Source organism: Pterocles gutturalis, unplaced genomic scaffold (genome assembly GCF_000699245.1).
Source record: "Pterocles gutturalis isolate BGI_N339 unplaced genomic scaffold, ASM69924v1 scaffold2656, whole genome shotgun sequence".
NCBI lineage: Eukaryota > Metazoa > Chordata > Aves > Pterocliformes > Pteroclidae > Pterocles > Pterocles gutturalis.
Genome location: NW_010099999.1, coordinates 134362 through 161824, shown reverse-complemented (window position 1 = coordinate 161824; position 27463 = coordinate 134362). Strand labels below are relative to the sequence as shown.

The window sequence follows — 27463 nt, the reverse complement described above, 5'->3', positions numbered from 1 at the left end:
ATACAGACATATGCCTGCCCGTGTCATTTCATAGCTCATTTACACTTTGTTTAGGCAAGTAGCTCAAAGCTTACAGTGAAGTCCACATTTTGTGCATGCCTACGCTGTGCTGGCTCCTGTAGCGTGACTCTGCTCAGTTTCCCACGTGAGTCTCCTTTCAAACTCCTTGTCTACAGCTGCTGCGTGCGGCAGCAAACGCAGGAGAACACTGGAGAGCCAGCTGGCTGAAAACAGCTTGAAAAATAATGGAAATCAGGTGTCCAAAATGGGAATGTGTGTAGATGTGACTTGGCTTCCCTCAGTTTTCCCTGCAGAGAGCAGTGATTCCATATTAACTTTGTTTTTTGCTCTCTGTGAAAATCATTCTCCGCTGCTGTTTAGCTATGGGAAGAACAGAGCTTGGTGTGACTTTTGGTGACTTTATCTTGGCAGACACTGCGTGCTAGTTGTACATCTGTTGTACAGACGGGGAGACACTAGGGAAGAAAAGAAGCCATTAAATAAAATTAAGTTTGGAATCTGGATGAAAAAGCAAACCAAGCTCGTATTTTGTGTCATTATGATGTTAGCCAGTTGTAGGTACCAGGCATGAGTGTGCTTTGGGTAGATGGACAGAAACATGTTCAACAACCTGAGAGCTGAGTTCCAGCAACCCAGCTCAGTGCTGTTCTGCTCTCTCTAGAAACCAGCGGCACATGTGGGAGGCAGGACTTCTGGGAACGACAGAAATTGGGACTGCACATTGCTTTACATTCTGCTTTAGGTTCCCACTCAACTTGGTAATTTTTAATGCTCTCTTTCATTCTGAGGCTTTGGGTTTTGACGATGCAAAAACATTTCTCAAACACCCTATTGCCACTTTTTTGCAATGCAAAAGCATGTATTCAAAATGTTAGGCATCAAACTCCATGCATATATGCCTGCAATGCAAAAGCATGTATTCAAAATGTTAGGTATCAAACTCCACGCATATATGCCTGCAAAGTTTACTGCTGCCTCATTGCTATTGTTTCTTCTTTCTCAGGACATGACCTTCACCACCACAATGAATCAGGACAAACCTGCCAAATCCTCCTAGCTCCCTGGCTGTGCCATTTGCTGTTCCCTTGCTCTTCACCGGACAGCAGCTCTTCCCACCCAAAGCACAGAAGAAGCCAGCAAGTCGCGAATGACTGCTGAAAAGTGAAGCTTTATCAAAAGCTGTGTGAGACTGTCAAAGAGAAACTTTATATAATAATTCTCCTTCTGAGCCTGGGAAGCCGTGTATCCCATCAGTTCCAAAGAACAGAGAGAAGATATGTTCAAGTAACCAATAACAGAAATTACACAAATCAATAAATATCTTACAGTATCTCCACGCAGTGATCAACAGCATTTAGAAATCTCCATTCAGAATGGATGGTGGATATAGAAACACAAACCTCTATCAAGGGGGCAGGGAGGCAAACCAAGTCTCAGATGACTACAGATACCAGGATGGTAACTATGAAGGGTACGCACCCAATGACGGCTACTATCGTGGCGGGGATGAAACCGCTCATGAAGAAGATGCCCAGAGTGATGTTACAGAAGGCCATGATGAAGATGATGAGGTCTATGAGGGGGAGTACCAAGGGATCCCGCACCCAGATGACATTAAAGAAAAGCAGAAGAAGAGAGCTCCTGCCATGGATGATGAGTACAGAGACCGTGCCGACCTTATGGCAGAGAGGATGGAGGATGAGGAGCAGCTTGCCCACCAGTACGAGAACATCATTGAGGAATGTGGCCATGGACGCTTCCAGTGGACCCTCTTCTTTGTTTTAGGGTTGGCACTGATGGCAGATGGGGTGGAGGTGTTTGTGGTTGGATTTGTTCTTCCCAGTGCTGAGAAGGACATGTGCTTATCCAGCTCGAACAAAGGGATGCTAGGTAAGTGCCACTTGCAAACAGCTCTTCTAATGCAGTAGGCAGTAGCTAGAACATCTTTTTCTAGTGACCAGCTGGTTTCAGGATGTTCTGATGACTCTCCTCTTGTGTTGTATGCCATAGTCATGGCTGGGTGGATCTGGGTCAAGAGGGGTTTGCATGCTGCTGAGAAGGCAGCTACTCAAAAGCAGCAGAATTGCACCTCATCTAAGTCCACGTTACGAACGTGCTGTGGCCCAAGTACAGGTCACTGCAGGCTGGATCTGAACAAGGCAGCTCACAGTCAGCCAGTCTACAGGGCAAAACTCGCAGAGGTGTTCAACGACAAACAAGTGAAAGGTTAAAGGTGGCTTTTCCTACTTGAGGACCAGCTGACTCAGGTGTCAATGCTTTTAGAAACCTAATTGCGATGAGAAGTGCACAAAGCAGCACCATCCAAATATGATAGATATAAAAGTCAGGGGTCTGTGTCTGGATCACTTTGCTGTTGCACTGTGGCTCCTGATGCTGCCCCACTTTCCAAAGTTTTCCACTTTTCCCATGTTTCTCTTTAGCCTCAAGTCCCAGCTGGCAGATCAGCTGTGCAGCCGGTTCCTTCAGCACAAACTTCTTGGTCAGAGCAGCTTGCTGGGTCAGAAGCAGCCGATGGAGGTTTCTCCTTAGGTCTGCGGAATGCAGTTCATGTGCTGCATGGGGATTAAAGGCTGAGGCTGCTGGCAGCATCCCTTTTGCATCACCATTGACACCTCCCTGTGGTCGTAATACAAAGGTTTGGTTACTGTGAGTGAGTCTGGGTGGAAAGGTCTGGATGAACAATTTTTTCCCTCGTACATTATAAGCCAATGTCAGCAAAGTCTTCCAGATCTCCAAGAACCAGGAAAGCATCCAGCATGGCCCGTAGTGAGAGACAGCTGTGCAATAGTACTGTGCAGCTGGAAGGAAAATAAAGTAGATCTTGGAAGAGCTGCCCTAGGAGGGGGATAGTGTGTCTGGACAGACGTGTACTGGGTTGTAGGGGAATCGTCAGGGCCTGCAGTTCAAACATTCTGTCCCAGAAGCCCTGCCTGATGCAAGGTAAATGCAGATTTTGGATTAGACCCCAGCCCTTGACTCCTTTCTATTTGCATTATCTTCATGTGACAACGGCAATAGGTAATTATCCTTAGATAGACCTCTCATCTTGGTGTACTGAGGTCCTAGACACTTTTCTCCTCTGTTTCTTCTTTTTTCTTCTCTGAACTCGAGGATCAGGGTGTCTGTTTCTATAGTTTGCTACGTTTGTGCTTAGTTTTGGGCCTTAAAAAGTTTGCTAACATTTTTTTTTCTTCACAAATCACTTACAAATTCTAGCTCAAAATATCTCAGGTCAGATATCTAGAAGCAAATTGCTCACCATTTCAAAGGGACTTCCAAATTCACCAGCTCCCTATGGGACATGAGGCTGGGTGCTTTTTCAGTGATGAGACCCTTTTTGAAAAGCAGGTCATTTATTTTGGTGACTACTTGAAATCTGAAATCTTCTGAAACTCTGACCCCATAAATGTCTGTCTCCATAGTGCTTAAGCTCTGGCAGGCACCTGAGTCAGAAAACTTCAAATGTCACAAGAAAATGTATCTTTGAAGTATTTCTGGCCCAACCACAGGTGTAAATGAACAAAAAATCTCCCAAGAGAGCTTGTTCTTCTTTTTCCAGCTCAGTATTTGCAAGGCTGAAAGTTCAGAGTGTTCTGATAAGTGTCGAATAAGCAAGGAGACATTTGGGTCTGAGTCCAAGCCCAGCTCCAGCCTCCTGCACGTTGACCAGACTAATCTGGAATGGATAATTAGTGGAATAGCACTCTTCTCACTGCCTTTCCTGCCCACATTTAAACACCTTTTGAAAACCTGGTTTTGCAGAACAGTTTCCCCTGTCCTTAGCTTGTTTGTTTGGGGGATCTGCTGTCCAAGCTTGTATTCACACTATTTTGTGGTTTAAATATGAGGGGAAAAAAATTTCTTAAAAATTAGAAAAGTTGATTCATCTTACTTTGAGGCAGAGAGGAAAGTGGATATTTTTTGCAGCACTCAGTTGTTACTGATGGGTGTTGTACATGAGGCAGGTCTCTGGTTCAGTCCATCGTATTTGTTAAACAGCTTTCTCAGCTGCTGGATATTTCTCTGCTGCAGGTTTTCTCTTGGATCTGAGGTTTGATCCTTTGTGAGAATGAATTAAGTGTGGCTTAGAAAACCTTAGGTTGCAGAGTGGTGTGTGCACTATGAGTGACGAATGCCCACAGGCATCACAAAGGGAGGGTGTGAGGAAGCTTGAGGGTCAGGGGGCTGCTGGAGGATAGCAGAGGGGAAGAGGGAAGATCTCTGGGGATGGAGGGGAGGAGGAGAGCTTTCTGGGTGCAGACCTGTCCCCAGCACAGCCTGGTGTCCCAAGTGCTGCCCTTGCAAGAGGGTTTCATCCCTTTGCTGAGCAGCTGTGGGTAGATGGTGCGACAAGAACAGACAGATAGCGGGTGCTGAAGGGAAAGGCTGGGGAAGTGCTATTGATGGAAACAAGAACATAATCTTCCTCAAAATCTTTCCTGGATTAGCTTCAGCACCCATCCACCACCAACTAGAAAAAAGGTGTCTCCTGACAAAGCTCAGAGCCTCCAACACATGTTCCTTTCCTTCAGGGTTTCCGTTCCCTCGATGGTCTATGGGTTGTGCTATGGCAAATTGATCTTGCCAATACTCAGGGTTCAATGATACTTATAGATTGACTTGGCACAATAATGGGTGGCAGTCAAAGAGCTCTTCACCTCAATCTCTGCCTAATATGCAGTGATGATCTTGTTGGAGTGTGCCTGCACACAACGAACGGAGGGTTGATTAGAGAAGGTACAGCTTCCATCAAATTATAATGAGCTTTTAGGGATGCAGGGTCATTATCCAGAGGAGTTACTGCCCCTTACCTTATCCCCATCTACCAACTGATGTCTAAACATGAGTTTATGTTTCTTCTCAATGCATTTTGCTGAAGAAACATGATCAGGTTACCCCAGGTGGAGTTCAGGTTGCTCCCAGGCAGCTGCTAACATTTAAACACACGAGAAGGTCTCAGACATAACAAGAGGGGCCAGGAGGGAAAAAAGGGGAAATAAATCAGGTAAGTAATGAAACTCTAACAGAAATAGGAAAGGACAAATAAGAGAGCTAAAGTAGATGCCCCCTAAAGACCAATTTAGTGAAGTTCAGCTTCTGCTACAAGGACACTTTGTGTTAATACTATATATATTGCATATTTTTCCTCCCTCAGAAAGCAAGCGTGGAAAAATATCAAGCAAATTATGGCCAAATTATGCAAAAATTACAAATAAACAGATGCCCACAGTGTTTCATGAAATGTGTGAAATGGATATGACACATCTTAGAAAACGTTTATATTTTATGCTGAAAATAAACCTCTTGCCATCAGATGCAAATTAACAGCTATTTTAGCCCTAAATATCCCTATTGGGACAAAACATATATTTGGAGGTTTTCTGTTGTGCAAAGTGATATTTTGAAGATGATTGCAGGGGTATTACAAAAAAAAAAAAAAAAAAGAGAAAAAAAAAAATGAACCAACAACTGTATATGTTTTAGCAGTTTGATTCCATCAATTTTTAACACCAGTTCTTAAGAATTAGTTTGATCATTATTACACATTACTTTTACATATTCATTTGATAAATCTGCTTTGCTGAGCTTTCTCCAGCAGTATCCATAATAATAATAATAATAAATAATTTCTTAAATGTATTGAAACAGAATATTCCTTTTCAGTGTAATGCATCATGTCAGAAACAGAACATTTTTTGATTTGCAAAGGATAATCGTACGAAGAGTCATAATTTTTCTATTTACGCATTTGCTGACGGGCACACTGTATCATTATTTAGAAAAATATCATATAAATGTCTACCTTCAAATGCTTTTAATCAGCTCTCAGAGGACTAAATATCATATTTGCAAGCGTAAGTACACAGCAAGTATAAGAGATGATGACAATGTTTTAAACTTTTTCATATCCTGTGTATAAAAATGCAAAGCACCGTTCAAGCATCAGACTTCCCAGATCCCCAGAGCTGCAGTTGTGTTATCATCATTTCACAGTTCAGTACACTGAGGCAAGAAAAGGTTTAAGGGTTTTGCCCGTAGCTGCAGAACAGCCACACCAATGCTGAGAATAAAATAATTTTTTTCAGGCACACAGCCCCCTTTGCTTTTCATGATTTGATAATAATATTTTAAGGAGGATATCATCTTACAGAGTCTTAGCTTTACAGTGTTAGATTTAAAAAAAAAATAGAAAAATAGTTCCTAATAGTAGTTATGCAGCTATGTAGCAATTCAGGCTTGGCTGTGTGAGTCAGGTTAAATAGGATGTGTAACAAGATCCCTGCTTTTAGCTGTGTGGAGAGGATATTTTATTATCACCTGAGATTCAATCTGGCCTCAGCTTCTCATCGACTTGAATTCACCTGATATGACAGTAAATCCTGATCCCCTCGGCAGAGCTCGGTGGAATTCTCCACTTTTATTTTCTGGATAAGCACAGATGAGCCCAGCCGTGGCTCTGGCTGCCTGTTTCGCACCTCCATGGCCACGGCCCCCCAACACCAGCTGAACCCGCTGAGACCTGCCCGTGTCCACGTCCTGAGCATCGGGCACGAGCTCCTGCCTGCAAATTTGCTCTTGGGCGAAAACACTCTTGCAGCCCAAGAAGCATCATGACCCTGAGCAGCAGGGATATGTTAGGGGAAAAAAGGGTGATTTTTGTGATTTGGGAACTCCTTGTGCAGGTCTGATATGGGGATGGCTGCGTCCCCATTTATACACACTGCGGGAATTTCATCTGACGAGCGACAGCAGGAACAGGTTTTGTTTAACAGCAGAGGATTTGTTTGACTTCCTCTGTTGAAAACTTTGCTTTAGCAGAGGGATTGGGTGGGGGGGAACCAGATGGTCCCATGAGTTTTGTAGTGATGGACAAGTCCCGTGGGGGGACTGTGAAGCCGGCTGAGTGTAAACAGCCACCCATGCCATGCTGGCAGCGCTCGCTGAAGGGTTCGGTGTGCGTTGCCTTGCTGGTGCTGCATCCAAGCACTCGTGGATTCCCGCATCCACCTTTGGATTTAATGTGCAGAAGCCTCTCGACCTCAGCAGCCAGATTTGCCCAACATCCACCCCCTGATCTTTGAAAACCGAAAGCCACCTTTCACATGGGCAATCCATTTCTCAGTGTCAGAGCCATTGCCTGTGGATGGAGTCTCTCTACTTATACTTAATCAACAAGGCAAGCTCTATGAGACTGCCCTTTCATTTGATTTCCATTTACAAGGTCACGGAGATTTATGAGGAAAGCTCTAATAAGCCTAAAAGGAAAAGTAGATAAGAAATTTCAGGAAGAAAGGGAAAAAAAGGCCACTCAGCCCTCAGTTCATCCTCTGCTGAGACCATCCCCTGTTCTGGGACATGCTGGCCATCACTAGAACGCAAGATAGTCAGGACTGCCACTGCTTTATTCCTCTCTTTAAACTACTTATGCACAATCAGATCCCGTACCTTGCCTCATCCATCTCCCAAATCACCCAGACCTGACTCACAAAATTCTGTTTGCGTCCGTGTATAACAGATGCTGGTAAAAGTGTTTGGATTTTGTTTTTATTACAGTTTGAATTGCAAGATACATGAGGTCCTAACCCTTTTCTGTTGTCCAGATGCTTTCCCCCTTCAAAAGCCTTGTCTTTTGCTGTAGGGCTGTACTGGTAGTGGCCTGGGCTTTGAAGGCAGGTAGGAGCTTCCACGTTCCTGTGGTTACTGGCTCCTTGCAGACCTGTCAGCAGAAGTGAGACAACCCTGCACCTGGACCCTGACAGCCCCGAGGACTCTGGGACTAATTCTTCCCATTGAGCTTCGTTTTTTTCTGCTCAAATTTTCCATTAACTCCCCAAGTCCTTGTCCTGACTCGAAAGGGATTATTTTCAGATGTGCCTCATTTTTAAGAACTTTAATCCAATTAACTGTCAATGGAATAAATTCATACTGGTGATGGAGATTTATGTGAACCTTCAATTTTTTTTTATTTATTTCTGAAACCCTTATGAGTCTCCTATTAATTACATTCAAATAGGAAAGATACAGTTTAGCATAAATACAGCCGTATAGTGTATCCACCTTATTCCTAGAATTTCAGCTTTTAAGGCCACATTCCTGTCTAACATGGAGCACACAACTTCAATAAAGGCTAAAAAATTTCTCAGTGTGAAAATGCTGTATATGTTACCCCTTTTCTAGTGGGAATAAGCCCAGTCAGTGATCACATATTTTCCTCATAACTTCAGCATTGGATGAGTCATAACTTGAAATTTCTTTGTAGAATTTCTGCTCTTTGGTTTTCCACCAATTTTATGAGAGGCTATTGCAGACTTTCCCACAGGCATTCATTATACTCCATTACTCGTGGAACAGTCTGCAAATAATGGCTTATTCAGAGCTGCCCTTAGCATTTCACCAACGCACTGCATGTGTTAATTCAGAAGCTGAGTCCTCTCAGCACAGTCTGGGTCTGCGCGGTTTGAAGCCAAGGTTTGAAGTCAAGTTTTTGGTACAGACCATTGTAACATTGTTCTGTAGAATACCTGGTGGACAGAAGTAACACAACAAAAGAAATACCATTTAGTCATCACTTTTCTAATTCTCCTTAAAATTTGATTTTCCTTGATATGAGCTGGATCTCCTTCAGAGGTAACAACCATCACTATCTTCTCCAGAAGACTCTCTCCCCACCATGGGGAATTTATGAGTAAATATTCCACCAAGGGGTCACCTTGTTGTTAATCCAGGACACAAAAATCTGCAAAACTTGATGTCGTTCTGCACCTTGGGTCCCAAGATCCATCAGCTGACAGAGTGTTTTATAGGAAATGGATGAAACGTTTTAGTGATGTTGGCCAGAACATGCAGTTTTCCCAAAAGAGACCTCTCCATCTTAACAAATTTCCCTGCTGATTTTGTTTCAGCCCTGAAGTACGCATTTCTATAAGCAGGAGCCTTCCCCTCAGAAACTGGGCAAACAGACAGTCTCTACTCATCTCTGAGGTTTCCCTTACTACAGATTTTCATTTTTATAAATTCCTAATGGACAGCGCATCCCTTGGTTTATCCTATATAACAACCAATTAAAGCCGCATCCTCTAAGTGAGTTTGTGACATTAACAGCTCTGCTGTGTTTTCTGTTGCTCACTGTTTGGTGGATGCTGTGTTGCTAAGTTATAATCTTCCCTTCCATCACAAATTTGAGCTCCTCATTCAGAATCTGCAGGGTTTTGCCTAGAAAAGCAGCTCCACTCCGCTTGATGCCACATCCCATACCAAGCCCTGCCACCAGCCAAGGTACAATTCAGCTAGAATACAGCAACAACCTCCTCCACCTCCTCCTGACCTGGGATATTTTTGTTATTAAGAGGATTTGGGTGAACATCTGCCATCCAGGGATTTTCTCCAGAAAAAAAACAAAATAAAATTGACTGTGGCAGATCATTTTTTCTTCCTCATGGAGTTCTGGCAGTGGGGGCTGAGCTGTGCTGTGGGCTGCTGGCACTGTGCTGTCAGGGCTCACTGTCGGATGGGTGGCTGCAATGCACCAGGGAGTAGACACAGGGTGCATCATCACTTCTGTCTGCTGGCTGCAATCAGAGCTGCTCCATTAAATGGAGCTCAGGAGCCAGGGTAAAAGCATTAAGCCCTGCAGCACTGCATTAAGATTCTTCCTTCAGAAAGATTTTGGACTGGAATAGTTTTTTGCCTCAGCTCTCCCTTGCAATTTGAACTTCAGTGAACAAGCTGGAAGCCAAAGTTAATAGAGAAAGAGATCCCGCATTCTCAGGTGTGTAGGTATCTTCTCTAACCGCTGCAGATCACCTTCAGGTCACCTCACCAGGACAGCTCGGGTCAGGAGGACAGGGAGGGCATGTGGGCACTGGTTGCATAGAGCCACATGCCGATGGTGGAGGTACAGCTTACTGGCAAAATCCTGTGCCACGGTTCTGGTACAAAGGCTGGTAAGAGGCAAGAACGGATTTTTTTGCCTTTGACACGCAAAATCCCAATTGCCTGTTAGATATTGTGTGGATAGAAAAGAAAGCAGAACTGTTCGCAGAGAGGTGACCCCACCCCACCTATGGAACGGGGGAGATGTCACAAGTCTGAACTTTTCCACTTTTGATCAATGTGAGGTAAGCATCCTTCAAATGCTGCAGTGGCTCTCTGCTGCATAGCTTTTAATTTACTAATGCATTTCAAACCAAGTGCAGGCATTTGCAGTCAAAAGAAAGACAGAATCAGCTGCCAAATAACTCTCTGCATTAGTCCTCAGCTAGCTTTGATGGATGGCACGGAACAGCCTTCAGCCATCAGACTGGTCGTCTTGTTTAAACATTAGTAAATTGCAGAAAAATTCATCATCACCTTGTTTCCCAAGTCATATATTTGACAGAGCAGGTCCTGGGGAAGACATTGGCTCTCAAGAGAAGTCAACACTTGGTTCACGGTGAGGAATGACCCTCCAAAGGGATGCTCTTCAACCATGCCTGAAAAATGTTTTTTTAGCTGCATTTCTTCAGTCAGTGAATAGGAATGTTTCCTGTTAAGGCAATGTATTTACTTGCTCAGCATCCGCTGCCTTCACTAGGGGCCAGGGATGCAAGGGACATTGCTGCTTTTCTTGAGTTATGATGTTTCCTTCAATCCCTGCTCAGTTGGGTCTTGAACCTGACGTGCCTTCAGTCTCCAGACATCTCCAAGAATTATTTTTTGCACAATTTTTTTCCTTCAAGAACTCCCTGCACTGCAAGTTCTGCTTTCCAGCAAGCAGATTTTCCTCCATCCTGACATAGTTCAGCTCCTCTGGATCATATCCAGCCATGAGCAGGTCCCATTAGGATCTCCACAGCAGGACTGTGCAGTCTATAGGCAAAGTGTCTGAGATGATAGAGGAAGTGTTCTGGGAATAGCCTCTTGCACCTCTGTGCTTCCCAGGAAACATGTGCCAGCAGCTGGCAGAGCCATCAGAGCACACTGTAAAGTCACCTGGTCCCCAAGTGTTTTGGTCCTGCAGAGCTAAGGCAGAAACAGCCGCAGCCACGCACAGCAAGTGGACAAAGCGTGAAGTTGGCTTTGTCTCTTGCACTGCGTAACTCAGAATAATTTAAGTAGCATGTAAGTATAACTTAAGTAGCATAGATCCACCTGCTGATAGTCTGTCTCCTTGTGGTCTTGCCTCATCTGGGCTTTTTCAGAGGTGCCTTGGAGACATGTGCTCCTGCCTGATCCCTTCCATCCTTACATCTTTCCTGGCTCAAAGGAAGGAACAGAGATTGGTTCACAGACAAGCCTAAAACAAAAATCTGAAGCTCAGAGGCAAATACAGCCTGCAAAGACCTGGTCCGTGTGCTGCCAGCTGGTGGACTGATCAATTCTCAGATATTGTTCTTTAACAGCAGTACAAGTCATTTCACTCTAGCTGATCAATTTTTCCAACCCTCCAGCGCTGATTGCTACTAGATTTTAAATGCTCAATATCTGATCCTGCTGTCCTTTCCTATCATCCCTCCTGCAGACGTCAACAGGAATTTTGCCAGCAAAGGGACCATAGCTTGTGATTCTTCCTGGGAATATTCTTGCCCACTGAAGTCTCTAAATTTGACAATTAGACAAAAAAGGCAAACAAAAATATTCCTGGACCTGTGAGCATTAATAATTAGTGCTATTCACATTGGTACCCACAAAAAGGAAAAGGCAATATAATAGGTGGCAGTGTCAGTAGAAGAGCCAAGGACAACTGCTGTGTTTTCTAGGCCAGTGTTGTCAGAATATAGTGAGCTGGGTTCAGGGAACCTATTTGGAGAAGAAAACCATTCTCTCCTGTTCAGTCCAGCGCTAAACATAGTCATTGAAACTGTCTTTTGAGGACCCCATGGTAGAAGATCTAATGAAGTCAAGTTAAAAAGAAGAACCCATTTTTCTTAACAATGTCAGAGTTTGTACTTTATAGAGCAGACTGTGAAGATGAGCAGCAGGTTCTCCATTCTCCCAAAATTTTCAGCTCAAGACTGCACACTTTGCTGTAAGTTGTGCTCTACTTAGACGCCAGATCTTGGCTCAGTAACGAAGCAAGTAGCTGTGCTATACAAGGTGAGTCTTGGTAACAGACCGATCCTTTAAATAAAGCTAAGAAAAGCAGAGAGTGAAAGAGATTATATACTGGAAAGGAAGCACGGGTAGGACAGGTAACCTGCAAAGACATTTAGCCATGCTTTAGCAGTCTCTCTGCTCTCACAGCTTTCTGAGCATAAACAGCAGCCAGAGAGAGACTCCACCCTACACATCTTCAGTCCTGTTGTGCTCAGGGGGGTTAGCAGAGTTAAGACATCAGACTTCTGTTGTGTCGTTGATGGCACATAGCTGGAACACGTGCATCCTAAGCTGCTTATGCCTGGCCATTGCTTACGTGCAGGGGATATGTGAGCAGCGAGGTTGGGAAGGAAAGATGTGGGTCTGGTCAAATGAGGGTATGTCTGTATCGCATGATGCAATGCAGCAGGGAGCAATGCAACCTCACAGGCAGAAGATGGGGAAATGAGGTTCCACCGATGGATAGAGTTTCTGGAACCTGAGATAGCTATTTTTTGGGGGGTGGGGGTATCTCTGTTGCATAGTGTACTAAGTCGACATCAGCTGCTGTACAGGAGCTTTGAAATCTGCTTCTACATTGCATACTATCTCTACACAGTTACCAAACTCACTGTCTCTCTGTCTCTACTCTAGGCTTGATAGTCTACTTAGGAATGATGGTGGGGGCTGTCATGCTGGGCGGCCTCGCTGATAAACTGGGAAGAAAGAAATGCCTCATCATATCACTTGCAATCAATGCTGCCTTTGCATTCCTCTCCTCCTTCGTCCAGGGATATGGATTCTTCCTCTTCTGCCGCCTTATCTCGGGCCTCGGGTGGGTAAATGGCAAATCCATCTCATGTCCTGGAGGGTGGGAGGAGGAAAGCAGCTCCAGAGCTGCACCTCTGGTACCGAGCCAGGACAGCACTGCTGCTTAGCATGTGTGGTTGCAGTGCCTCACGCTTGACCCTTAAACTGTTAGCAGTAAGAAAGGTTGGGGATTGACATTCTTCTGGTACTGCCCAAATTGTGCAGAAAGGTAAGTGAGGCTGATAAATGCCCACCTCATTTTTCAATTCTTACTGCCAGGGCCTCCAGTGGGATCATCAGGAATTCCCATCGCCTATCTGTGTTTTGCTTCCCTAAAGTGAGTGACAACAGAATAGCGACAGAGAAGATGTCTAGGTGAAGAGCAGGGCATTACACTGGGTTTATAGGAACTGTACAGGAAATTCAACTTCCAGAGCATGAGAAGGATCTTGTTTATCTTTGATGTCTAAGACAGGTCCAGCCAAAGAGAGATTTGCATTTCTCCTGGAAGTCTCACTATTGTGCAGCTCATCTATGAGTGTGACTTTCCCTTTTTATATATTCGGTCCTAACTACAAAGATATTGGAGAAGACTCTTCCCATGTGCTCATGTGCTGTTTTGTCTCCTCAGTATCGGGGGATCCCTCCCCATTGTGTTTGCCTATTTCTCTGAATTCCTATCTCGTGAGAAGAGGGGGGAACACCTGAGCTGGCTTTGCATGTTCTGGATGATCGGTGGCATTTTTGCTTCAGCAATGGCTTGGAGCATCATCCCACATTACGGTAATTGGTTTGTGTTTTTATTATTCCTGCACCACTACACTACCCCAAAACCCCACACAGGAAGCACTAGTCAGTCCTTACACATCCCAGTGTAAACAACGCTGAAAATAATAGATACATGAAGCATACACAAAAGTTGTGATAAATTGACAGCGTGATTGATTGACTGATACTAGGGATGTAAATAGGACTGATGAGGGTTGTTTTGCATCAAAAACTTCAGTACACCCCTTGGATTATACCACCAAAGCCTGAGCTCTTAATCTAAAGAGCATGAAGAAAACCACTCACATTTACCTATCTACTAATTCATTTTTACCATGTTTAGAGTACGTTCAGTATAAACTCATTTCATGCTTTTGATTGATATGACAGAGACTGTTGGAACAAAAATGCAAACTTAGTGCATAGTGGTGTCAGGTTGAAATAATTCTATTATCTGCAACCACATTTGCTTTAGAAAGCCCTTATGTATTTACACCACGTTTACTTTTCAGGTGACTTTTTGATGTTGTGTTTTTATAGTTTCTCTTTTTTGATTTCCCATGCTCCCCTACTATTTTGGAACTTTGTGAAATGAGTAGAACGCCATGACTGACACAGATGGGACCTCTGCCAAAGCCATGATGATTTCCTTATTATGTGAATAAAAATGTTTTTAGAGAAAAAATTGAATTAAACATTCCTTCTGAGATTTGAGCCTAGGGAAAGTAAATGGAGCAATGTAAGAATGATGTTGTACTTTCTAGTCCTTAGAAGGGGAATACCTGACCTAGTCAGACATCAAGAAAAAAAAAAAGGAGAGAGAGGATCTCAAATGTGGGATTAGGATCTTCATTTTTCTAAGTTTGAATCCCAGCTCAGGTTTTGTAGGTGTGGAAAAAAATAAACTTACTTTCCTAACTTGCTTCCATACAATGTGAAAAACACATGTGAGGTACGAGATGGAAAGGAGCTGTTTCTAACATGCCTCTCAGATCAGAGAAGATTTAACCTTCATAAACTTTTTGTAGCATCACTGAGCAGCAATAAATCATGGCCCTGACTGCTCTACCTTTTCCCAGCCTTACTTGCCTACAGCTGCATGGAGGTATTCTTATCACAAGATGATTTCTAAACTCAAATAGAAAAGAAGGTTTTTGAAAGGCAGAGCCTGAGCAAGTATGTTCCATTTTCTGTAACGAACGTGAACTTGCTGTTAGCTACTGAGCATGCTATGGAACCTCTAAGAGCCATCATTACTAAGAATAGCAAACTTCCAACCTGTCCCCATGTCACACAGAGCTGTAAAGTTCAGAGCTGTTCTATGAGAGAAAAAATCAGAATGCCTGGTCAGTACATTCAAGAGAACAGGAGGAAGAGGTAGTTAAAAAATAATGGGTTGGACTTGATGATCCTTGAGGTCTTTTCCAACCTTAATGTTTCTATGACTTTTACTTTTTGGCTCTTGCTGTTTCCAGGCTGGGGGTTCAGTATGGGAACCAAGTACCACTTCCACAGCTGGAGAGTCTTTGTACTTGTCTGCTCTCTGCCCTGTATCGCCTCCCTGGTGGCACTGAAATTCATGCCTGAAAGCCCGCGGTTTTTGCTGGAGGTAAGATGATTCATCTGAACATTGCGGTCTGATATTAGCAGAGGACAGCTGGTCCCTAATGTGTCACTGTCTTTCTTTGTCCCATCAAACACATAAAGCACAAGCTCAGAGGCAAAACTACTCCTACATGTCTACACTAGCTCCACAGATTGCTTAAACCCCAAAGACTACAGGGTCAATCAAGTATTTCACTACCAAATGTGGTAGAGAAAGGTGGTGAATGCTGGGAATTTTATAAGTCAAACAAAGATATTTTGAAAGCATCTCACAGAGTTTGGGCATGTAACTATTGAATCCTGGTGGAAGAGCAAAGGACAGAGTACATTTTACTGAGTAAAATACACAAACCTTGCTCTTAAGCAAGTATTCTTTATTCTCATTACACAGATAGGCAATGTAGCAATACTTAGCTCACTAACCATGCAAACCTTTAGCAGAGGGGAGGTTAGAACCCAGCTGTCCTCGTTTATCTCATTTTCTTTCATCTGGTTTTAAAGCTCCGTGCCTATCCTTTCCCCTTTCTCAGCCAGTTTTAGGGTAACTCTTCAGCACAACAGTGCTGCACTCTGTGGATGCAAACTGTGCTCTTAGCATTTGATGTAGGCAGTGCTGTATGTCTGTTTCTCCATTATACGGGACCTCTTGAATTAGTTTATCTCTGTGCTTTGGTAAATTACAGAGCTGGGAATTCCAACAGTTGTTTTCTTTTTCTTTGGTGTTTTCAGATAGGCAAACACGATGAAGCCTGGATGATCCTCAAGCAAGTTCATGACACCAACATGCGGGCCAAGGGTGAGCCGGAGAGGGTGTTTACGGTGAGTTTAACAAAGCCATTGGTGTGTGAAAAAAAAAAAAAGGTTGGGCATCCCTTTCTTGGTGTAGCACAACACCAATTTATTCCTCCTTGAGAGCCTTTCAACATGACCTCCCCTAGCAAGCAGAAAAAGGACTCTGAGACACATTTCATGCATTTAAAGTTAGATGCCAGTCTGTTTTTCAAGAACTAGTCAATCCTGTGAATTGTAGTGAGTACTCTTCATTCCCGCTGTTACTCTATAGCATGTAGACCAGTGATTTTCCAATTACACACACACTTAATTGGTCTCCTGTAAGAGACTAAAACCAAATAAGAGATATTAGTCATGTGGGAGATCTGAGTCACTCCTTTCTCCATTCTGACTTCTAATCAAACTCTGGTTAAACTCCACGTACCTTCTAATGAGCTTCCCAAACTCCACCTGCCTCATACTCAATCTTTAATCTCTCCAAGGGAAAGTGGGATGAGTGGCTATTGCTCATTAGTCTCCTGCTTGTTGTGAAAAAGGTCACACCAGTGGACTTCCTTAACAGTAAAATCAGGCAAAAGGTGTATGCTGGGGTTAGTTGTAAATTACTATAATTCAGTTGCAAATTCCCAGTGAGCCAGCCAGGGAATAGCTCTTGATTTAGGCTTTTAAAGACAGAGAACTTGTGCTCTTAAAGGATGGGGAAAAGGAGATATGGTTGTGTGTAAAACATGTGTTTTTGAACAAGAAGGTGAGCAAGGCTCCGTGTTCAGAAGGGTTGTCAAGAAGCAGAGCCCCTCAGGAGGAGTTCTTCAAGAAAATTAAATATCAATGCATGGCAGTTGTGTGCAGGTTCAGGTAGGAACTTAATGAGCATGTGTTATCTTTATGTGAACAACCATTTGATTAATATGAAACTTGACAGCAAAGGTGAGAGAGAGTCTCTTTAAATCCCTTCTTGGCTTTGCTGTAACGTTGAGCTGAGCTGGCCAGTCCCATTGTGTGGTGGGGGAAAAGGAGGACTGAAACTTAAAAAAAAAAAAAAAAGAAAGAAGAACAATCTGTATATATATATATATATCTATGAAAGTAGGGCACTGTGAGAGTTTGAGCTGAGCAGGACGATGAAGAAGCAGTGGTACAGCACCCATTAGTGCTCATTACTCCACCCAACAGTGTAATCGCTGCTATGGCACGAGCTGATCTTGGTATCACACCTTGAGGTATGGTGTACCAGCTGAACCGAGATTTACTGACATCTGCTGGCATGGGCAGATGATCCGTGTGGCTGGTGTCACGCAGACTGACAGATTTTGTGTTGTTCTGATAGGCCAAAAGTTGCTGGTTTGTGGTGAGTCAGCCGGTACCGGGACATTTCCCAGATCTGACATTTAAACGGTGCCAATAAGAGGAACACGGAGACTCCACAGCTGAGCCAAGGCGCTCATTCATACTCAGAAATTTATTCAGTAAATTTTCGCCTCCTTCTCATGTTTACAAACAGATCTGGTTTCCTTGACTGTGTCCCTTATTCAAAATTGCTGAGCAAATATCTTCTGGGACCCATTTTTAAGGTTACTTGAGCAGTCCAGTTTGGGTATTCGGTGCTGAAAACTCACATTATTTTGGTGGAGAGAATTGATTACATGGTGTGGGCTCACTTGATGACAGGATGCATTTTTGGATGCAAAGATTCCCGTTTACACATTCATTTGTCATAGGAGTTGTGCCAGTGGTACTTAAAAGGTGCTGAATGAGAAATATTCCTGCCAGTTGTCTTTGAAGAAAGGGATCTTGAGGGCACAGCTGGATGCAGATACAAGTGGCTGATCATGGAGATAATTTTTACTGTAATTGCCTAGTCCTGGTTTCTAGCAGGAATCTAAGGGATAGAGAAATAAGGTAGTACAAAGACACATTAGCCAGTAAATAAAAGAATGAGGTGGATGTGATGTACTAAAAATATGTCATTGAGGGGTGGAGGAGAGAAAGGGTTGGAGGGACAGAGGAAAGGAAGGCAGACAGGCTTCTTTCTGTAATAAAATATCTGGCTGTAATTAAATCAGTTAGCTCAATTGTTACCCACAACTTACAATGAAAAGATTGTAGAAAATATAGTAAAGGATATCATGTGGAAAAATTGCCCAGAAGACAGTGGAATTTAAAATCTACCTAAGATCAGTTCTGGAAACTTCAGTCCAATATTTTTTTCTCTTTTTTTTTTTTTTTTTCCCCCCCCCCCAGGTTTCCTATATCAAAACTCCAAAGCAAGTAGATGAATTTATTGAAATCCAGAGCTCAACAGGGACCTGGTACCAGCGGTGGCTAGTCAGAATCACGACTACTTTCAAACAGGTAAAGAGGAAAAAAAAAAAACCATCCCAGAGAAGCTTTTGAGATGCAGGCTCCAGTTCCTCATTGCTTCAAGTCATTGCATCTTGAAACCTTGGTTCTCACTCAGAAAAATCTGCTGGTATTTGCAAAGGGCTGTACTCTGATTGCACTTTCTGTGCAGATGTGTGGATCTGCAAATTGCCACACTGACAGCCAAAATGTCCCTGTGAGCATCCCAATAGTCCAGCTGTGCAGAGCTGCCAGGACGAGCCACAGCCCCAAGCTCTTGACACTCCTGAGCAGATAACTATTGATTCCCTCTCCCCTAGGCCTAAGTGAATTTAACCCCCGTGGTGGATTAAAAAGAGTGTTTGCCCCTTGCTCCTGCTGAGACTGAGTTTCTAACAATGTTATGTTGTCTCTTGGGCTATTTCAACCTTTCACACGTGCTATGCTGCTCACCTATGGCCATGCAGACCTTTCTGGAAAATCTTGATAGATACTTCCAGCCTAGGAGGATGAGCTTGAAGTAATGGAGAGTCTTAATAGCAATGCAGGTGCTATACCATTCCTATATTTATGTGGCAAGCTAAGAGCGGGAGGAGTTATGTCCCCTCATGTTCCTGGCAGTATTTTCTGCAGCAGGTCCAGAAGAGCAGATCTGGGTCTCTCTCCTGCCCTGCTTGGCTTCATCCCTACCTGAATTCGTCTTGCCTCTTCTAAAGTACCAGCTGTGTTTGGGGTTTTGCTCTTCAGTGAGCTTTGGAACTCTGTTTGAAAGCACCCCTGAGACCATACATGTATTTGAAAAGACAAAATTGTCAGAGGGTCTGAGAACAGACTCAGATCCATATTTAATGGTCTAACCTAGTGATGCAGCCCGGCTCATTACAGAGGCTTCAGACCAAGTACCCTGGCACGTAGCTGAATAAGTAATCTTTCTGTAAGTTTTTATCTCAATAAATATAATTTTGAATAAACACTGCATATAAGCCATACATCTGTCCTTCCCCCGATGAGCCCTTTTTACTTCCATTAAATTTATGATGCACTCAGATATGAATCTATCAAGTCTCTGCTAGTCTTTCCTTGCAGCTAATTCCTTCTTGTGGATTTGTAGGTCTGGGACAACGTGCTATACTGTTTAACAGCCCAGTACAGGATGAACACACTGATGCTGGCTGTGGTTTGGTTTACAATGGCCTTAAGGTATGATGGTACTTTAAGATTTTCAGGAAACTAGAAGGCTCTCAGAAATTGAATAATTATTTACACATTGAAATAAACTATTACAAAATTAATCCCAGTCTTATTTTAAAAAGTCTTTGTGTACTAAGCCTTGCTCTCCTATGAACTATTGATCAACCTGATTGCTTATGTGAGAGCACAAAGTGCTTTGAACAAATCAGGACTTTAAGTGGTCGGTGGGGCAGCAGTGTATCAACTTTCTCAGGTCTAGATCTTTCTTTTGATTTTGCCCACACAAAAAAACCCACAACTCTACCCAATTCTCACCTGTTCCGTAGTCTAGATCAAAACTATTCAGATCATCCTAAACATAAACTACAGGTGAATTTTGTTTAACTCTCACTTGAACTTTACACTTGCAGAAATTTGCCTTCTGAGGGAGTTTCCAAATTTCTTATCGCTCTGCTGGTATTTTGGGTAGCAAGAACAGCACATGCTATATTTCCCAGCCAAGAAGTCAATATCACTAAAACTTAAATATGTTGTCCTGCTTTAGGTGAACGAGTTTGCAAGTAGATAATTGCAAAAACACTCTGATATTTGCAGTGCCAAGATCTTGTATCCCTGATGTATTTCTCCCTCCTGCTACAGTTACTATGGCCTTATTGTCTGGTTCCCTGACATGATCCGCTATCTCCAAGAAGAGGCATATGAATCCCGAGTGAAGATCTTTGATGAGGAAGAAGTGTCACACTTCACCTTTAATTTCACCCTGGAAAACCAGATCCACAGAAATGGGGAATACAGAAATGATAAGTAAGTGAACAGAACTTGGTTCAATTTTTTTTTTTCCATTTTCCAACAACTTGAAATCTCTGTTGTTCTTTTGGACGCTCAGTCTATAGCTCTCAAATCCCACAGACAGGTTTTGCACAGCCCAAATATCCCTTTTCTCCTGCTTTTCACACACTCTGCCTCTGCCACTCCCATCTCCAGACCCAAGGGGATGCCCAGAAGAAGTCCTGCTTCCAGCAGCCCCTTGCTGGGAGCAGGGCAGTGGGGTCCCACCTGGCTGTGCTGGGCAGCAATGGATGCAGAAGTGATTTCTCTTTCCTTAGAACACACTGACATCTACTGGTCTTGGGCAGCAGAGACCATCAGTTGTAACGAAACCCTTCTGCAGGTGCATTTACAAAATAAAAAGATATTTTCCCCTTCAAGTCCTCCATACGGCTTACCTGTCTCCATCCTGCAGCCCATTCATGTGAGCTGTATCACGGGCAGTTGTACCGGTGGGCTTCTCCTGCACCGGTCGGCATCTTCCCACAGAATGAGCATGTCACCTTCTCTTTTAGTGCTTGGAAATCAGTGATGTTGCTCTAGCAGAACATCATTGCTTTCGTCTCTTTCTTCTCCTGTTGGGCTGGGCATGTTGGTTTTTCTTCTTCATCCAGCCCAGAACTCCATTGCTCTGTGTTCCACAGCCACAGAAGCCCCAGTGATTTGTAGCAGGCCGTTACTACTTTTCTAAATCTCAATAAAATGAGTGTAAAAATACCCCTATGTAAATTCTGTGGAGATCTCATTGCCCCAGATAGACTAGACAGGGTGTTGCTCCAGCTGCCTTGCACTACGTGGGGAGGCCCCACTGGTCCTCAGTGTTACACAAAATAGTCTTGGTTTTAATCTTCATGGCTGAAACTACACCTCATTGCCCAGGCAGTTTGTTCCTCTCCTCTCAAGCTATTTGTCTCCATTTCCTTGGCATATATCTGATGGACTTCGGTGGGGGACCCCAGTATGTGTCCCCGTGTCCTTCTGGACACCTTCCCTGCAGTAAGGAGCTGTTGGTGATGGTGCAAACCTTGCCCCGTAATTCCTGTTCTCCTGCCTATCGAGCAGCCAAGCAAAGTTTGGCGAGGAGTGGACGGTGGTCAAATCTAGGGACTGGGGACACTTATCTGAGTAGATGCTCAGTTTTAACTAACTTAATTGAGAACTGAGGATGCTCAGCACCCTGCAGGATGAAGATGTGAAACTGTGCTGTACATCACTATTCTCTTGCCTTGGTCCTCTTCAATTCAATAACTCAAAACCTGACCAAGGTACATTCCAGTAACGCCCAGAGCATATCTCTGTATGATTTATAGCTGCATTTTCCCCTCCAGTATCTGGCTGTGAGTTAAAACTCCATTGAACACCAGGCCACTGCTATATGACTCTTTTAAAGATGGATGTTAAGAAAGCAAACTGCAGGAAAAGGGCTTCTAACAGCTTGTGGGAGTAAATACATCACAGGCTATTACTGAGAAAATGCAGAACAGCTCAAGTTTTGCTGCAACCTGTGAGACCTACATGGAGCGGAAGACTTGAATAGTCTTCTTGTGGTAGTTTGAGCATTAATAATATCTGTTAGCAGCTTCAGTTAGGAAGCCCTGCAGTGCTCATTTAGCAGTGTAAACAGCTATCATGCATGACTTGTAAGTGCTCCATTCAATTAGGTTTCTGGGTATATGTTAAAAGGCTTTTTATTTGGTGACAGTCATGCCCTCCTTAACTAGAGCAATAGTGCTTCCTCTTAATAGCTCCTTACATCTTCCAAACATGCCTGTGCATTAACTAATGCATCTTCCCAGTGTCCCTGCTAAATTTCACAGGTAAATCAATATTGTGTCATCCTTCCAACAGGCAGGGCAGACATGTCAAGCTTCCCATCAGAGGAGAAATCCATCACCTGACACAGCTGATTATTTTTAGTGTAATCTGTTTTCATTACGTGATAAGCAATAGTCCTCAAACTGAGATGGTTACAGACAGAACTCAGATAATCTGCCCACTCTCTCAAGAAACCCTACTGCATTTTTGCTTAAAAAATCACTTTGAGTTTAAACAACTGTCAGAAACCTTTCGCCAAATGTCTCAATGGCCTCCTGATAATGTCTGTTTGTATTTATGTTGGAGGAAGGGTCACAATGAGCAAGGCAGCAAGGTCAGCTCACAAAGAAAATGCCACGCACTGAGTGAAATTATGTCTTCTTCATATGGACTAGAACTGAAAGTGAGAGGATTTATGTCCACTCAGCCTTAGAAGCTATTTTCTTAGATGTGACTATTTTGAGGAATAGAAAAACTGCCAGAAATTCTAAAGCATACATCTCTCTTAAAAATAATAATAAAAAAAAACCACAAAAAACAAAAAAAACCCCAAAAAACCCAACCCCCCCCCCAAAAAAACCCAAACCCTCTTCAAATCTGTTTCTCCTACTAAAATACAAAATAGGTAAGCAAGGACTTAGGAGGACAGTTCTGCATTCAAGCAACACCTTTTCTGTAACTGAGCCTAGAAACTGCCACTAGTGCTCTGTTTCTTGAAACAGCCATCACATGCGACATGATATAGAATATATTGTCAAGTACAGGGTGAAGTTCTGTTTCCTGCCCCACAGATTTATTGGCATGAAATTCAAGGAAGTGAGATTTGAGGATTCATTATTTGAGGAATGCTACTTTGAAGATGTGACATCCAGTGAGACCTTCTTCGAAAACTGCACCATCATCTCTACTGTCTTTTATAACACTGGTAAGGGGATTATCTCTGTAATTAGGAACAATTTAATCAGATTCTGGGAGAAGGGATGATAGGGATCTGGTGTTTGTGTGTGTGCTGGGTAATGAGAGTGATGATGGGGGAAAAAAAGAGGATGATGCATTTGGAAGGAGGCTTTGGGATACTCAATCAGTGTTTTTAACCACATGGTTTCTGGTGCCATTGGTTGCTGCATGGGAAATGGAAAAGTCTCCACCCAGACTTTGGCAGGTTAAAGTAGCAGCAAAATGCCTAGCAGTTGAACAGCTTGATTCGACAAACTTGGCTTTAATATAATTTTAACCAACTTGTGTTTGATGATTGCCCTGTACTTGTAGCATGAGGTTCCTGGTCCAGGTGACACTACAAATACAAGGAGTGCATGAGCTTACACCCACCAGGTGCCAAGCATCCAGACAGACTTTGCTACTAAGATAGGAACTCCCTGGCTCTTTCTGTGCAGTGAGGAGCACATCAGATCTTTGATTTGGTTTTGATCCTGACTCCTGTTGCTGCTGTATGAAGGGACATAAGCCAAGAAGGATGAAGACTTTGCGTCTTTCCTTTGCAGATCTTTACGAACACAAATTCATCAACTGCAGGCTGATAAACAGTACATTCCTGAAAGAGAAGGAAGGCTGTCACCTGGACTTTGAGGAGGACAATGATTTCCTGATCTACCTGGTCAGCTTCCTGGGTAGCCTGTCTGTGCTGCCAGGCAACATCATCTCTGCATTACTCATGGACAAAATAGGGAGGATAAAGATGATCGGTGAGTGGGGACAATGTGTGCATGGCCCAGGTCGTGAGTGGGAGCATGACTCTGCAAAGAGCCGAGATGAAGTGAAGGTCTTGCTGCATCTGCAGACACTAATGCAAGCTGAGATGGCTCAGATGGGGATGAGTCATTCCCATATTAAATGGAGCAGAAGGGTGAAAGGACTCGAGGGTGAGGCAAGTGATCTGCTCCATGGCAGTGGGCAAGTTATGTGCTCCCTACCTACCCACCCTGCTTTTCTGTGACATCCTCCTCTTTTTCCTTTATTTTGACTCTAATGTCAAAGCCTGTGTGTTTATCCAGTGCTCAGCACAACAGGTTTGGAGCTACAGCAGGACCTCTTGGGGCTGATGAGTTGGTGTTGATGGCCATAGCACTTTCTATAAAAAATAAACACTTTGCTTGTAGCAGTGGATATTCACAAAGATTATTTGATGCAGCTGCTTGACAGCCCAGGCATTCCCTTTTTTGGCTTTCTGATTTTCAGCTGTTTTTACAAACAGCTTCAGAGAGCATATGGTAGATTAACTGACCATGTCACAGCCCAGCAAGATGCCACCCTTTGGCATTATGGGAATAAGTTATCACCTTATTGGCTTTATGATTACTTTGGGAATATCTGGTGTTGGTTCCTTCAGGGTTCAGACCTTCCTCTCCAGGTACTGTAAGAATCATGCCTCGAGGGACAGCCAAGTGAGTTTAATAAAATCAGGGATGTGGTTCAGGGGTAAGGAGCTCACCTATCTCTCTCTTCTGAGATCAGAGGGAAGTTTATTTATCTTAGCCTCACCATCAGACAGGCTAAGGTAAGCAAGATGACCCCACCAGTGTGTTAGGAATGTATGCTGGGGGGAAAATTGAGTGTTCATGTGGGGAATTTGGGAAAGATCCAAATAAATCAGAGGGTCTGTGGGAAATAAATAAAGCTGAATGAGAATCAAATTGTCCACCCTGCAAGCATGTCAGCATCTCAGCATTTTCATCTGGAATTGAGATGACAGCTGGAATCCTAAATGCTTATTTCTTCTGCATAAGGACAAAAATTAGTAACGACATGCTGAAACGTTTTGCTATGGAATATTCAATTGAAACAGCCTTCTGGCATCCCACCCGTATCACTCTCTTGAACATATTATTTCTGGTCAGCTTAACATGGAAACTGAATTTTGCTTTTGCGTTATGTGCCTCGCTGGGACTTCAGTTCATTGTTATCATGTTCTGCTAAACCTTCTCCTGTGCCAAATGTCAGCTCTCTTGGTGCACCCGCGGTGACCCCAGTGCTGCAGTGTTCCTCTTCAGCAGAGGGAAAATCCACGCCGCACAGTGGAGGACGTAGCTTTGCTGGGTACCATGGACGAGAAGTGGATATGGAGTCCTGCACAGCAGCTTTTTCACAGGCAGTGGCAAAATGTAACATAATGTCCAAAACGAAGCATTTTAGTTCCAGTTCAGCATCCAAATTATTTTGGATGGTGTCAAATTGACTCAAAAAACCCCAAACAAATTATTTGGTTTCCTGGTAGTAAGTGGAGATATTTCAGCAACAACAGAACTTTCCAGTGAAAGATTCTTTCATTTTGTAAAAATTGTATCTTTCAGGTGAAAATTCCCAACAGGGTAGGAGGCGGTGGTGTAGCCATTAATAGTTCTGAATCTGAACTGTGCCTAACTGAGCATGAATGCTCTCACTTTCTCCCTCTGTGGTGTTCATAAAATTCTGGCTCTTGTGCAAATGTACCATGAAATCTAATATGTTCTTATAATTAAGAGAGACCTCAAGTGCTTCATACAATTGGCTGTAAATTATCCTAATTGAGACTACAAATGTGTCAAGTAATTTCAATACAATATGAAATGCACCAGCTCTTCACTCAAAACTCAAGTTGAAAAACCTTCCCAATGATTTTTCCTCCTTGTTGAATTTCATGTTTACTTGCCTCTGCTCTTCCTGGGTCCATCTGGATGTCTGAGATGCTGGAAACCTGCCTGGAAAAGCCTGTCTTCAAAGTCTCCATAGAACAGAACTATCAGCAAGATCAGATGGTCAATGAGAACATTTTTAGGCTGGTTTCCAGCATAGGAGAATGAAAGATAAGCAGCATCAAGGTATTTTTAGTTCCTTGCAGATTTAATTCATTTTGAGGTGAAATGCCGTCACTTGAAACCCATCTTTATCAACAAATGTTTGCTGACCTGTGGACAGGGGGAACTGGTGCCAACTGTTTTTTCTTGGTTTCCCCCCATAGGTGGCTCGATGTTGATCTCAGCAGTGTGCTGCTTCTTTCTCTTTTTCGGCAACAGCGAGTCAGCAATGATCGGCTGGCAGTGCCTCTTCTGCGGGGCCAGCATTGCTGCCTGGAATGCCCTGGATGTGATCACAGTGGAGCTCTACCCCACTGACAAAAGGTGCTCAGGATATTTCTCCTTTCAGTCTCCACCCTCTGACTTTGTCCTCTCAGTGCCTGATAGAAGCAGTCACTCTAGATACATGTAGATGGGGGAGGTGTGTTTTTTTTGTTTTGTTTTTCACCAGTCCTTAAGGACTGGGTAGTCCCGCGGCTATACTGGATCAGCACAGAATTTGCAAGTATAATTCTGCATGCACGGTGGCTTGTATGCAGGGAGTTGTGTGGGTGTATGGAAATTACGGGCAGATAAAATATGGAGTCTATTTTTCCATGGATATGCACAGAGGTCTGGCCTTTTCAGACTGTATCCCTGAGCCTCTTGTCACCACTCATCACCATGACAGCCTTCACTTCCACAACCTGGAGACAACCATGTGCACAGAACGGTTTGGGAGATGAGGCAGCCCAGGAAACTGATTGAACATGCTGCAGACGAAATTTTTCCTTGCAACAAACTTTCTGGCTTTTTGCAGGCTGTTGGGGGGAGCCAGCAGGGAAGGAGAAGAACTGTACTTTGAAGGCAGCATGTTTTTAGCTGCTGGGTGAAGCAGGATTTGGAGGAGAGCCCTGGGTGTTTCTCTGGTCACAACCCACTCCAGACAGGGCTTGGAAGGGCTGGAGCAGGTTGCGTCCTGCTGTCTTTGGGGGGGCAAAGGCTGACACAGTGGGCAACTCTAGGGCTAGGGAGAAGCTGAGATGAAAGGGAGGGATGAGTCTGCACAGATATTCTCCTCATTCACAAAGACACGCAAAACACCGACAACTAGTTATCTATGTATTTATTCTGCCTGGCTTTACCTGCTAGGAGGATAGCCTGGGCAACATAAGAACATTGACAAAATTACCCATCCAGATCTTCTGTAGTTATGCTGAGAAGCTCTCCCCTAACCATTGCTTTCTGCTTTTCTTCCCCACAGGGCAACGGCCTTTGGCATCCTCAATGGGCTGTGCAAGTTTGGTGCCATCCTGGGAAACTCAATCTTTGCCTCTTTTGTAGGGATCACCAAGGTAGTTCCCATCCTTCTGGCTTCCTCTGCTCTGGTTGGAGGTGGCCTCCTCGCTTTACGTCTGCCAGAGACTCGAGAACAGGTCCTGATGTGA

At 43.6% G+C, this 27463-nt stretch overlaps 1 protein-coding gene across 1 annotated transcript; it reads left to right on the top strand.

The window, feature by feature from the left end:
- The first annotated feature begins 1394 nt into the window (after nucleotides 1–1394).
- On the top strand, nucleotides 1395–27463 carry LOC104464987 (synaptic vesicle glycoprotein 2B-like). Its single transcript, XM_010077875.1, has 12 exons — nucleotides 1395–1911; nucleotides 12751–12931; nucleotides 13538–13689; nucleotides 15150–15283; nucleotides 16009–16098; nucleotides 18313–18423; nucleotides 19523–19611; nucleotides 20242–20406; nucleotides 23037–23170; nucleotides 23748–23948; nucleotides 26201–26360; nucleotides 27280–27463. Exons 1-12 carry the CDS (start codon nucleotides 1395–1397, stop codon nucleotides 27461–27463), a joined length of 2118 nt encoding a protein of 705 aa, XP_010076177.1.